The sequence below is a fragment of the Megascapheus bottae genome, chromosome 2 (assembly GCF_031878675.1).
Source record: "Megascapheus bottae isolate mThoBot1 chromosome 2, mThoBot2.hap1, whole genome shotgun sequence".
NCBI lineage: Eukaryota > Metazoa > Chordata > Mammalia > Rodentia > Geomyidae > Megascapheus > Megascapheus bottae.
Genome location: NC_143510.1, coordinates 26,491,191 through 26,505,232, shown reverse-complemented (window position 1 = coordinate 26,505,232; position 14,042 = coordinate 26,491,191). Strand labels below are relative to the sequence as shown.

General features: G+C 45.7%; 1 protein-coding gene across 6 annotated transcripts in view; it reads left to right on the top strand.

The window, feature by feature from the left end:
• The window catches only part of Nek10 (NIMA related kinase 10), a 134,265-nt gene that overhangs the window by 22,308 nt on the left and 97,915 nt on the right, over positions 1-14,042 (top strand). For all 6 annotated transcript variants that reach the window (XR_016533408.1, XM_090322485.1, XM_090322467.1 and 3 more), the window contains 9 exons: positions 2,436-2,477; positions 4,306-4,384; positions 5,860-5,927; positions 7,988-8,067; positions 8,916-9,002; positions 10,205-10,429; positions 11,074-11,213; positions 12,585-12,646; positions 13,076-13,153. Coding sequence is in view for 5 of the 6 variants with exons in the window: in XM_090322485.1 (XP_090178611.1) it covers positions 2,436-2,477; positions 4,306-4,384; positions 5,860-5,927; positions 7,988-8,067; positions 8,916-9,002; positions 10,205-10,429; positions 11,074-11,213; positions 12,585-12,646; positions 13,076-13,153 (861 nt within the window). In the remaining variant the exon portion in view is untranslated. The remainder of the gene's footprint in view (positions 1-2,435; positions 2,478-4,305; positions 4,385-5,859; positions 5,928-7,987; positions 8,068-8,915; positions 9,003-10,204; positions 10,430-11,073; positions 11,214-12,584; positions 12,647-13,075; positions 13,154-14,042) is intronic.

The following is a 14,042-nucleotide window of genomic DNA, read 5'->3' as shown; positions in this document are numbered from 1 at the left end:
CACTGGCTCCTGGTGAGAGAACAGATTTTATAAAGCAGCTCTTCTCCAAATTCAAAGCACATCAGGAACACCAGAAGGACTTACTGATTTTTGTAGCTTGATTTCAGTGTCCAATTCAGGGACTGGTAATTTGTGTTTCAGCAAGTTTCCAGCTGATGATGAGTCTGTTGGACAGCTTGCCATGGTGTGAGAAAGCCTCAAAATAGCTTACAGATGATTGCATTACCATGGCATGTTAAGTGTCTCAGGAGTGTTTCCATTATTTGCACACATTTCTATACTTATCAGGTTATTATTTTTTTTCCAGAGGAAGTATTTCCTTTCAAACCTCATATTTATAAGCTACTAGAAAACTCATACGATTTAGACATTTTAGACTAGATTCAACTTTACTCATGAATTCTTATTAAATCAGAATCTGTTTCCTTTCATTACCTTACACAATCATCTTTCTCAAGTTCTACACTTAAAACAGATTTTGAGCTGGGTGCTGGTGGCTTATGCCTGTCATCCTAGCTACTCAGGAGGCTGAGGTCTGAGGACCATTGTTGAAAGCCAGCCTAGGCAGGAAAGTCTGTGAAACCCTTATCTCCAGTTAAGCATTAAAAAATGGACACACACACACACACACACACACACACACACACACACACACACACAGTATTTGGCTTGCTCTGATTTGAATCTTTAGGGGCTTATGGTAACTGCACATCCTTCCTTTGTTAATTCATCCCTGCCTCAGACTACTACATTGTAAACTGGCCTTGTGCTATAAGCTAATGTGTCACTGGAGACTCTCCAAATAGCTTCTTCGCTACTATCCTTTTCCCTGTATGGCATGGTCCTCCATCCAGTGCTGTGTCCTGTGCATTTCTGGCTGCCTTCTGTAGCTGTGTGTGGGCTCCACACACATGGGTGGACTGTTCATTCCGTTCTCTCTGTACCAGTCCCAGTGTGAGTTCCTCCTTCCCACTTACTGAACCCCAGGACCTCTTTTTGCCTCCTGACATGTCTCAGTTTGGATGAAAACAAGGTAGATATAACAACCAATAGAAGTAGTCAAGGAGGAGGATCCAGCTTTTTGACTTGGAGAAGTCTTTACCTTAGAGATATTCTGTGTATTTATTAAGGAAATGGGTGGCCATAAAGTCACACTCCCCTCCCTTCTCTCCTGTTACTTTTCTTTCTCTAGTCCTTGATGGACTGGAAGAAGGTTGATTCTACTGTTCTCTAATGGAAGGCATTCAGGGACCAGTTTGTGGATGAGGTTTTGTTACTGAATACATCTTAATTGTGGGCCTCAGACTGCCAGCCTTTCCGTAGAAGGGGATACTCTCCCGGCCTTGCTCCTGGCAGCCTTCCCACACAGAAGAGCATGTGATGTCCTCAGCCGTTGTATAACATTCTGGGTTGCCAAGAATTGTTGGGCAAGGTCATAAAAGCCATGCTACAGTTGACAGCTTCTGTTACTGGAGGCCTTTGCCAGGGCCACCATTCCTGCCTCTCTTGGGGAGCTGGACCCCATTCTCACATCTCATGTTCAGACCTTTCCTCCCCTATTTTCCATAGCATATCAGTATCTGTGGTGCAGAGAAGCTGGAAGCCTTGTGGGAACTCTTGTCATTTTACAATTTTTGTTGCTGTTGTTTGAAATCTTGGGCTTCTCAGGTAGTTTTACTTGTACAAGTAACCAGGGTCTTGTTGAAAGAGAAGGTGGGAGGGGCAGGTCCGGGGTGATGGAAATCTGATTTCTAATTGGCTACTGAGTGAGGCTTTATTGGTTGACCTAACTACCCTAGGCAAAGACCCAAAGGAAGGTGCTGGAAGCTGGGTGATACTTGGCTCTGTATCAAGCAAGATGGCTTCCTTTCTTAGTCTTAGGTGCCTCATGGAGACATGAAAGAGTTGAATGAAGCTGTCTTTAACCTTCCCAGTGTCATCTTTTGGGTTGACGGAAGAGGAACTACCACACATGAGGAACAGACTGTGTTCTGAGCACATGTCGGTTGTTTCCCTGTCATCTCAACATTCATATCAAGTAACCAGTTATTTATTTTCTGTCAGTCATATGACTTGAACTCGGGGCCTGGGCGCTGCCCCTGAGCTTTGTGTCACAGCCCCACTTCTGGTTTTCTGGTAGTAAATTGGAGATAGGAGTTTCACAGACTTTCCTGACTAAGCTGGCTTCAAACGAGAAGCCTCAGATCTCAGCCTCCTGAAGGGCTAGGATGATAGGCATGAGCCACCCACCCCTGGCTTGGTTATTTTGAATATGACAGGCGTGGCACATGCTGAATTTCCCATATTCACATTAGAATGTGAACTTTATGGAAACAATCACAAATCTAATTACTCAGCAAAAAAGGTCACATGTAAAATAGACTTCCACATAGCCCCTACTCTTCAAGAATCTTCTGTTGTTTTTCTCTTTTTAGGAAATACTCTACAACTTGGGTGGCATTGACAACCTAGCGCAGGTAAGGTTCCTTCCTGGGCCGTGTCTTGCCTTCATTCTGTGTCATCCTTTGGGTAAGGATTAAGTGTGTGTGTGTGTGTGTGTGTGTGTGTGTGTGTGTGTGTGAGTGACTGGAAGCCATTGTGGTGTGCTATGTGCTGTGTGCTGTGGGGTGTGGGGTGTGGGGTGTGGGGTGCTTCTTGTAGAGGAGAGGGGTTGATAAGCAATGAACTTGAGGCAAAACCCTCACTGGGCAGGGAGGGATGATAATGTTTCATTCTGGATAATTGGCTTTGTTTTTATCAACATGTTGAAACAAACAAGTGCTTTAAAAAAGGTCACATGCCTTTGATTAGTGATGGCAGGAATTAGACATTGGCTGGCAATCTAAGCTGTCAGTATTGCACAGAAAATATGACGGGAACTAAATGAACATGTTTAATTTCTTTAAATTTGTATGCTCATTAAGTTATTAATAAGTAAGGAAGAACTAGGATTTCATTTTTTTTACTCCTTTGAAAAACATTTTTATTGCCTACTGCATATAGTTTCTCTCTCTCTCTCTCTCTCTCTCTCTCTCTCTCTCTCTCTCTCTCTCTTTCTTTTTCTTTTTTTCTTTTTTTTTTTAACCAGTCCTGGGCTTGAACTCAGGTTAAGCACTGTCGTTGGATTTCATCAAGGCTAGAGCTCTATCATTTGAGCCTCAGCACCACTTCTGGCTTTTCTCTATGTATGTGGTACCAAGGAATTGAACCTGGGTCTTTGTGCATGCTAGGCTACCATTAGGCCAAACTCCCAGCCCCTGCATATAGTTTCTTAATCTTAGGTTTTATAGTATTCTGAAGTGTATTCAAGGGAAAGGAAGCAGGTGATGATTGTAAATACTGAGAAAATCAAAGGCTTGAGTTTACTAGCACATGGGAACAAATTTTCTGCTCCTGTTGTAACTTGAAGCAGCCCAGTCTCCTATAGTATATACAGAAAAACTGCCTGTTATTTTTATTTATTTATTTTTTTTTGGTTGTGCAGCTTGAACTTAGAGCCTGAGTGCTGTCCCTGAGCCTCTTTGTGCTCAAGACCAGCACTCTACCATTTGAGCCACAGTACCACTTTCTGTTTTCTGGTCTTTAGTTGAAGTTAAGAGTCTCACAGACATTCCTGCCTGTGCTGGTTTCGAACAACCATCCTCACACCCCAGCCTCTTGAAGAACTAGGATTACAGGTGTGAGCCACTGGAATCTCAGATGTGTACCACGCTAGCTTTCTAAGAATGGTGTTGATAGTAAACCTGTGCTCCTGAACTCTGAGCCACCTAACGCCTCTCTTGTAGCTGATATCATAGGAACACAGCTCCATGCCCGGTGCATTGGTTTAGATAGGGTCTTACTTTTTGCTTAGGCTGGACTTGAGCTGTGACCTTCTCTGTCTTCTGATTACCTAGGATATAGGTATGACTACCATGCTGTTTTATTCTTGTTAGTAATATCAGCCTTCATGCAGGTTAGATGCCACTCTGGATATTGTAAAATAAAAGGTTAGTAAAATATATGCAGGTGTCTACTAAAAGATACATCAAAGACTTCAATTTGTATGTATTATATGACATGTACACATGTACTCATAATCCCTCTTCCCCCCTCCAATACTTGGGTACTAAATGACACCATAAACTTAGTCACATTTCCCGAGGGCTTTTGGATGCACCCAATCTCTTCTTCAGGACATACAAAGGAAGCAAGAATCCGGAGCCCATAGGATTTGGTGACCGTTGTGCCATCTAGAGCCCATTTTTGGAACTGCATGCTGCCTTGTGCTCTTGACTGTCTTTCCTGGCTTTGTTGTTGTTGCAGTACATGGAGATGGCGGCTCATGAGTACCTCGGCTACGGGGAAGAGCAGCACAGCGTGGACAAACTGGTCAACATGACATGTAAGGCGTGCGGCAGGGACGCGTCTAACTTCCCACGCTTGCTAGAACAGGCAGGACAGTGCTCCGCTTCCACACGCAGGGGGCATCCCTTCACTGCCAGGGTAGGAGCTGCTTCAGACGTTACATTCAGTGGCAAAACAGCCCCAACACAGAGAGTTTCAGATTAAAAAGCCTTATTGTGGAAAGCACAATTTGTTTTATGTCAGGAGGTTCCCATAGCCACATATCTATATCTATCTCTCTCTATATCATAATGTATGTTTTACTTTTTATTGTTATTATAAAGGTGATATACAGAGGGGTTACTGTTTCATGAGCCAGGCAATAAGTACATTTCTTGGTGTAAATGCCCTCTCTTCCTTCCCTCTTTTCCAGCTCTTTCCTCTTGTCTGCGCCCACATGCTGTGTAGTTCTTTTTCCAGGTAGTGTCTAGTGAGCACCTCTGTTTTGTTTGCTCTCCCTTTGTCCCTCCCAAAGACAGATAAACCAGCAAGACAAAAAGGGAAAAAGAACACCCTCTTGGTTCTACTCTCCCAAAGAGGCTCCGATTTCTGTTTCAGTGCCAGAAACCACAGATAACTATCCAAAATATGGTTAGTAATAAAAGCTACCTCAGAATTTAGGACATCCACAGCATTACAAAGAAAAGATAACGCCAGGTACTAGTGGCTCACACCTGCAATCCTAGCTACTCAGGAGGCTGAGATACAAGGATCTTGGTTTGAAACCAGCCTGGGCAAAAAGGTCTATGAGATTCTTATCTCCAATTAACCAACCAAAAGCCATATGGCTCAAGTGGTAGAGTGCCAGCCCTGTGCACAAGAAGTTAAAGGACAACACTCAGATACTGAGTTCAAGCCCCAGTATTGTAACAAAAAACAAAACAAGAAAAAAGAAAACTAAGGAGAACTTTGGTGTGAAATGAGGGTCTGGGTTTATGTATATGAAAAATTCCTCACTTCCTACTTAGTTCTCTCCTCCATCTCCTATTCCCGCCCCGCCAGGTGTGGCCGAAGACTTCCTGCCCCTGGTTCCAATGCTTGCCTGCCAGGCAGCACCGACCTTCAGGTGCAGGGAGAGCCCAGTCTGCGGCAGGACACAGGCCCTGGGCTCCAGGAAGTTTCTTTCAGGACACCTGTTCCCACAGCTGAGGACGCCTGCCAGGGGTCCACACTCCTAACTTCCCTTTTCTTGGGCTATTTAGCAGAGGGCTTTGGATACTAGCTGAGATATTCCGAGGGAACTGGATCTCTAGAGAGCAGGCCTTGCTCTGGACTTGTTCAGGAACTTTGAAGTAGAAGGAGAGGCTTACCTTTGATAGCCCTTGTTTATCCCATGATTACAGATTTATTTTCTAGGCTGTGATGGTGATTGTGTACGTAACAAGCAGTCCTGCTGGCGCCCCTGGACTCATAACTGCTGCATCTCTTCAACTCTGGATCTCACTTTCTTTTACTTCCTTTCTTCCTTTATAGACATTTTCCAAAAACTTGCTGCCATCAAAGACCAACGAGAATGGGTCACGGCAAGTGGCGCACATAAGGTGAGTGGTGCCCAGACTCCGTCCTAGCCACGTGTCATTGTCCTTGTCCTTGTGATCTGCAGAATTGCCAGGCCATCCCCAACTGTGGCACTTGGCCTAAACCCTGCTTCTTCATCAGCTCCTGGCATAGGTACAGACACAGGACACAAAGACTCTCTCAGGTCCTTTAATCTGTAGTCTATGCCATTTAAATAAGTGGATTGCTTAATTTAAATGCTACTTCAGAACTGGCTTACATGTAAACTGACCCTAGGTGTGTGATTATAAATAAGGAAATGGAAATTGGCAAACAAAACATATACTTTGTACTTAGAAACAAACCCATGGGTCATGGAAAATGTATTACTTGAACCTTGTGGAGCTGCTACTGTCTGTAGGTCAGACGTAGACGTGGTTGAATATAGAGTGTTATGTGATGTGGCCTTCTAACAACATGATACAGGGTCACAAGAACACAGACCACTTACTCATTTTAATGAGTTGGAGGATGTGGCCCAGTGGTAGAGAGTTTGTCTAGCATGCATGAGGTCCTGGGTTCGATCTCCAGCACCACACACACACACACACACACACACACACACACACCCTTACATACTCTGTATTATACATACATGTCTATAAATTTTAAGGTGGATGAGTGCAACTTTAACCAAAACAGACTAAATTTATATTTCTAACTGCCCAGAGCCAGCGGCAGTAGCTGGATGGGCTGAGTCCTCCTTTCTCAGGGAGCCTCCTCCCAGCCTCACACGTGTTGGCACGTGTCTCGTGTTCTGGGAAAGATCTAAGAGAATGAGATAAGGAAGTGGCCAGAGAAATAATGGTAGCATTTTATAAGAAAACGAGGAGGGGGAAGAGGTGAAAGGAAGGAAGGAAGGATGGAAGGAAGGAAAGAGGGGAGAAGGAAGGAAGGCAGATGGGCAGGCAGGCAGGCAGGCAGGCAGGCAGGCAGCAGCATTAGTGGCTCACCCTAGTAAATCCTACAGAATGAGAAGGCTGAGACTTGGAGGAATCTCGTTTTGAGGCGAGCCCCATCAGAAAAGTCCTCTAGACTCTATCCCCCAAAGAACCAGCAGCAAACAGGGCTGGCTTAAGTGGTAGGGTGTCACCTAGGCAAGCTCAAGGCCTTGAGTTCAAATATTAGTCCTTTCCTCCCACCCTCCCCCAAATCAAGAAAACCAAAAAATCATTCAAACACTCATCATTCAGGTTGCAGCTCTGAGCTTGAACATGTTTGGAGGCGTCCTCTAAAAGAGTAGAGAAGGGGAGTTTGCATTCATGAGAATTTAGGGAAGGCAAGTGACAAAAACCCAGCTTTTTGAGTTGCATTAGGTAGGATGATGCTTAGCACAGTCGGGTAGCAATCCGGGAGCCAGTGGGCCCCCATGGCATGAGGCTGCTTGCTTGGCTTGGAGGAAGTTTAACTAGCTCTGTCATCTGGAACGAGCCTTGCACAATCCCCAGCTCAGAGTGAGTTTTCAATGATTGAGTGCTATTGGGGTGATAACCTCCATTTGCATGGGCGGGGGTAATGGTGGTCAGAAGTGCTGAGCAGAGTTCTGGGCAGGAAAGCGGAGGGACAGGAGTGTGACCAGCCCTCCCTCCCCAGGCCTGGCAGGGGAACAGCTTCAAAGCGCTTTTGTCAGGAGTTCCAAACTAAGGAGAAAATGGGCACTAGGCTTCCATAAAGAACTTTCATTTTGGGTGCCAATATTTGGGCTCGAACTCGGGTTCTGGGTGTTGTCCCTTAGCCCTTGTGCTCAAGGCAAGTGCTCTACCACTTGAGCCACACATCTTCTATCCTTTGGAGGTTCCTTGGAGATAAGAGTCCTACCCTTGAGCTGAAGAGCTCAGGGACAATGTCCTGGCCCAGGGTTCAAGTCCTATGGCCAGAAAAACAAAAATTATGATTATGATTTTACTTAGGGAATTGTGTATATATTTAAGTATAATTGGGTATGCCAATTATACTAAGCCTCTATGTATTCGTAAGGAAGCATTGTACCATTGAAGAAACCTACTATACTTATCTAATTATACTGTTTTCCTTCATTTTTCAGACATTAGTAAACTTGCTTTGTGCTCGAGACACAAGTGTCCTACTGGGTGCTCTCTTGGCCCTGGCTAGCTTAGCAGAAAGGTAGGAGCCTCTTACTATGCTACTCAGCTCTGCTTACAGCCTGTCAGTGGGAGAGCCACATCCGATCCCTTCATTGATCACTTGGCAGTACACGTGGTGTGTGTGTGTGTGTGTGTGTGTGTGTGTGTGTGTGTGTGTGTGTGTGTGTGTGTAACATGTTGTTGAAGAGAATGCTGGGTACAAAGCATCATTTACAATTTTAAATTGGAAAAACAAACCACTACTTAGCATTTCTTCTCTCCCTCCCTCCCTCCCTCCCTCCCTCCCTCCCTCCCTCCCTCCCTCCCTTTCTTCTTCCTTCCCTCTCTCCTTCCTTTCCTTCCTCATTGAATTTTTCCACTGAGTGCTGTTGCTCTATCACACGAGCTACATCTCTACTTTCTACCTTTTGCTGGTTAATTGGTCTGTCTGGGCTGGTTTTGAACTGTGATCTTCTGATCTCAGCCTCTTGAGTAGCTAGGATGTGCCCAATATCTCTTTCTTTCTGATCTGAAAAGTTAACCAAGTCTTTTTCTCAACCCTGAGTTGCTTCTGCTTTCAAAATTACTACACTATATCTTTGTCATTTGAATCTTCCTCTTTTTCATTTTTGTACCTATTTTAACATACAGAACAGTTTCAAGCATTGCTAAACTTTTAGATTATTAAATGTCTTTCTATAGATGTCACTACTTTAAATAATGTAACTTTAAATATAATTTAATGCCAGGAAATAGATTATGGCTCATGTGTATACCTATGTGTATGAGGAACATATGATTTCTGTTCTAATATGAGACCTAGAATATTAAACTAGTAGATGCAGTGAAATATGCTTTAAATAAATACTAACATTTTAACATTTACAGTCCAGAATGTAGGGAGAAGATAAGTGAACTCAACATTGTAGAAAATCTGTTGATGATTTTACATGAGTACGACTTGCTTTCCAAAAGGTAGGGTTGCTAATACTTAAAAAACATGTTTGACATTTGAGGAAAATGCTTCTATTTACCATGTCATTTTATTTGTACTGTGAACTGGCTATTGCAATTCAGCCTGGCAGGTATTTCCTGTTAAACTTGATGATGCTGGCACAGAGAGGTGCTTTTATTTATTTTCAGGCCAGTGTTGATTCTAGGCTTAGGATTCTATTAGTAATACTATTGCTTATTGCATTTACTTACTTTTTGTTTTTGTTTTCTGCTGGCCCTGGCTTTGATCTCAATGTCTGTATGCTGTCCCTGAGCTTTTTCTGCTCAAGGCTAGCACACTACTACTTTTGAGCCATAGCCCCACCTCTGGCTTTTTGGGGTTTAATTGTAGATGAGTTTTATGGACTTTCTGTCCCAGACCAACCATGATTTTCAGATCTCAGTCTTTTGCATAGTTAGGATTACATGCACCAGCCATTGGTGCCTGGCTTTATATGCCGTGTGTGTGTGTGTGTGTGTGTGTGTGTGTGTGTATGTGTGTGTGTGTGTGTGTGTGTGTGTGTGTGTGTGTGTGCATGCTGGAGCTTGGTTTTGTTGTGAAGGCTGGCACTTCTGGCTTTTTGTTGGTTTATGAGAGATAAGACTCTTTTGCTTGGGCTGCCAGTAGAGGTGTGTGTGTGTGTGTGTGTGTGTGTGTGTATGTGTGTGTGTGACTATGGAGCCATGCCCACTCAGGCCTGGGCATTGTCCTTGCGCTGTTTTGCTCAAGGCTGGCACTCTATCACTTGAACCAGAGCTCTACGTCTGACTTTTTGCTGGCTCATTGGAGATAAGAATCTCACAGACTTTTCCTGCCTAGGCTGGTTTCCAACCAGGATCCTCAGATCTCAGCCTCGCGAGTTGCTAGGCTGCCAGGGGTGAGCCATTGGCTCCTAGGCTAGGAGAGTAGGATTTGTTAGCTGATCTTCTGGGCTGCAGCAACCTAGAGGCATGGCCAGCAAGTGACAACTGGCAGGCCACACGAGCCCACTGCTCATTTCTTCCCCCTGGAACTAAAGAATGATTCTCTTGAAGCATTTCACCAGCTATGCTTAGCATGGCCGAGCAGTCCTGGGGGGCATGGTGGCACAGGCACAGGATATGCATGCCTATGCGAGCTTGGTCCTCTGCACAGTGACAGCTCTGGTCACAGGCTGTCCCCCCTTCCCCCGTGTCCCCTCCAGACTCTCGGCGGAGTTGCTGCGCCTCCTGTGTGCTGAGCCCCAGGTGAAGGAGCAGGTGAAGCTGTACGAGGGCATCCCGGTCCTCCTCAGCCTGCTGCACTCGGACCACCTGAAGCTGCTCTGGAGCGTCGTGTGGATTCTGGTCCAGGTTTGCGAGGATCCCGAGACCAGCGTGGAGATCCGCGTCTGGGGTGGCATCAAGCAGCTGCTGCACATCCTGCGAGGGTAAGAGGAGGCCAGAGGCCGGGGTCCGGGTCCCCTGGCTTCCTCTGGCCCCAGGCTGTCTTGGGGGGTCGTGGGGGTCTGTGTTCTTGCCATAGGCATGCTGTCCTAGGTGTCAGGGGGGCCACCTTTTCAGTTCCTTGGGCCTCCGGGCAGGTGTGTTTTTAGGAACACTGAAGTTCTCCCCATGACCTAAAGAGGACATTTGTCCTGCCTGCCACTTCCTCTTTAGTCACATCCATGTATTGCGCTAGAAGACGAAAGAAGCCCAGAAAACGCAAATGGCAATTGCACACACACACACATACACACACACACACACACACACACAAATATATTTACATATATAAATATGTAGCTACAAGTAATAGAACATCTTTTATATTTTTATTTAATTTGTTTAATTTGTATTTTGTATTTGTATCTATAATACAATGTAGCATATATAAATATGTAAACAATATATCAATATAGAAAATATATTTATTGAAATACATTTGTATTTATACCAATAAAGAAATGTGTGTGTGTGTGTGTGTGTGTGTGTGTACTGTGGCGTGAACTCTGGGCCTTAGATGCTCTCCCTCAGCTTTTTGGATCATGGCTGGTGTGAATGAAAAGTGTGAGCATCAATTTTTCTTTTTCAGGGATAGAAATTTTGTTTCTGACCGCTCCTCCATCGGAAGCCTGTCTAGTGCAAACGCTGCAGGCCGGATCCAGCAGCTTCATTTGTCAGACGATTTAAGCCCTCGGGAAATACAGGAAAATATCTTCTCCCTTCAAGCAGGTATTTGTGTGATATCATTAGGATTTTGTTATTTGCTCCTTTACAATTTATATGTCCCATTGGTATTCCCCGTCACAAGATCAGCGTGATAGTGTGAGTTAGAGACCATTTATATATTTGCCAAAGGGAAGTTCAATCCAAATGGATAGCAAAAACCCCTTGGTTGCTGGTGTCTCCTCCTCTTTCCATGAACTCCAGGAGAAGTACCTCCAGATGGTGGAGATGAGGTATGAGCCTTCTTACCCGCAAAACTGGATTAAAGAATGTCCTTGGTTCTGGGGCCAGAGGCAGGCGTCCTGTCATCTTCAAGCTCTTGGAAAGGGAGATGCATGTACTCATCTTGCCAGGCACAAGGGAGCACCCTCCTTCCAGCTGAGGAGCCCCAAGGGGAGGACAGAGAACCATGCTTCTCCAGGAGGGCATTTTCACCCCACAAACAGGAGCCCTTGGTTGGCGGAGTTCCCCTGAGCAGTCATGTACTGTTCCAGGCCTTTGCATTGGACTGCAGCAGTTTTACTGGCCAACCTGGCACAGCTGGTCAGGGGGAGGTAATGGGGGGGCAGAAGGAGAAAGGGGTGCTGGGTAGGAGAAAGTTGGAGAGCTGTGTTAGGGGAAAACAGGCTTTCTTTGTTCCCTGCTATTTCATGGAGATGGAGATATTTTTTTCAGGGATTTATGAAGACAGAGAACTGGGACCTCCCTTTCCCCCCTCGTTTCTGCTCACCCCAAAAGGCTTACGTCTCAGTACATGGTTGACATTTGGGGGTTCCTGTTGAAGGGTACCCCCAAAGTCCAAATCTAGCAGAATCTCAGAACCCTGGCTCCCAGTCTCTCTCAAAGAGTGGGCAGGATGATGGTGCTAGAAACAAGAAGAGGGTGGCCTGGATGGGTGGGGGTGGAAGGAGGGCATGAGGGAGCCTCAGGTCCTGTCCCCATGGTACCATCTAGGCGGAGCACTTGAGCTGAGCACTGAAAATGGGCTGGCATGGCTGGAAGTGGAGCTGTGGCTCCAGTGGTAGAGCACCTGCCTTGAGCACAGAAGATCAAGGACAGCACCCAGGGCCTGACCCAGCTCAAGTCCCAGGACCAGCAAGTACACATGCACACGCGCGCGCGCGCGCACACACACACACACACACACACACACACACCCCTCAAGGCAAAAAGAAACATAAAGACCACCCCAGGGCTCCGCAGGGAGCCCCACTGAAGGCTGCTGGGCAGTAGATATGGGGGGGAGAGGGGGGTGGGCTGGAGCCACGCTGAGCCAGCTCCCCTCCTTCCTAGATGAGTGGAATGGCAGCTGGTGTGTGTGGAGGGGAGGTGATTGACAGTGGTGATGCAGACAGATCTTTGATCATTTCCTTCCAGCCTGCTGTGCCGCCCTCACTGAACTGGTGCTGAACGACACCAACGCGCACCAGGTGGTTCAGGTGAGAAAAACCCCCTCCCCCTCCCCCCTCCCCCCCCTCCCTTCTCCCCCCCCTCTCCCCCTAGCCCGGCCTCCTTCACCCACCACAAACTTTCAAAACACTGTTTATTATTTATTTGTTTCTGTTCTGTGCTGGTCCTAGGGCTTGGACACAGAGTCTGTACCCTTACTTGCTTGCTTATTTATTTATTCAGTGCTCAAGGCTAATGTTCTAACACTTGAGCCACAACTCCACTTCTGGCTTTTAAGAATCTCACAGACTTCTGTGCCCCAGCTGGCTTTGAATCACAATCCTCAGATCTCAGCCTCCTGAGTAGCTAGGATTACAGGCGTGAGCTGCTGGTGTCTGGCTTGTTGTTGTTGTTTGATGTGTGTGCATCTCTGTGATATTGTCATGGTCACTGGTCATGTGGCTCCTTTATTTTTCCAGGAAAATGGTGTATATACCATCGCAAAACTGATATTACCAAATACACAAAAGAAGGCAGCAAAAACGAACCTATTACAGGTAATTAGCATAGGCATTGCTCTTTAATGTTAAGCTGTTGAAATCTGGAGCAACCGATAAAATAATTTGTGATTTTTTTTTGTTTTGTTTTGAATGTTAAAGTCTGTGCTGTCTGTCAGGATAAATTGAATTTAGAGGTGCTGCTGCTAGGATTTCAGGGGAGGTCTCAGTGCCCAGCCAGATAGAATTAAAAAAAAATCCATCTAGAAAGGGTTTTATGGAGTGAGCAGTGCTCTACTTTCTCACATCACCTGTGCTTTGCCTGGAATCCTCCTTGATGCCATTTTTATTTCAGCCTAGCCCACTGGATAATTTTATGTGTATTCTATTTTCAGATTACTTTTTTTTTTTTACTTGTGAGGCTTGAACTCAGGGCCTGGGTGCTGTCCCTGAGCATTTTTGTTGAAGGCCAGTGCTCTACCACTTTGAGCCACACAGCTCCACTTCTGGTTTTCTGGTGGTTAATTAGACATAAGAGTCTCATGGATTTTCCTGCCTGGGCTGGCATCACACCTGGATCCTCAGATCTTGGCCGCCTGAATAGCCCACTGACTTCAACATCATCAATTTTATGAAGTATTCCAGGCCACTCTGTCAGTTTTCTCCCCTCTGTCTACTCTTTGTCCTGCCCTCCAGTGTCTGTCTCTGCCCCCCTTTCACTCCCTTTCCCTTCTGTAGCTTTCTTCCCCTCCTCTGCTCTTCTTCCCCTCTTCTTCCCCTTTCTCTTCTTTTAGTTTGTTTTCCTTGACTTCCTCTCCTTTCCCTTCTCCTCCCATCTTCTCCCCTTCCCTCTTTTCCTCTCCTCCTCTTTCTTTCCATCCTCTCTCCTCTTTTCCCCTCCCTTCCCCTCCTGTCCCCTCCTCGCCCTTCTGTCTGTTTAGCTCTGTTC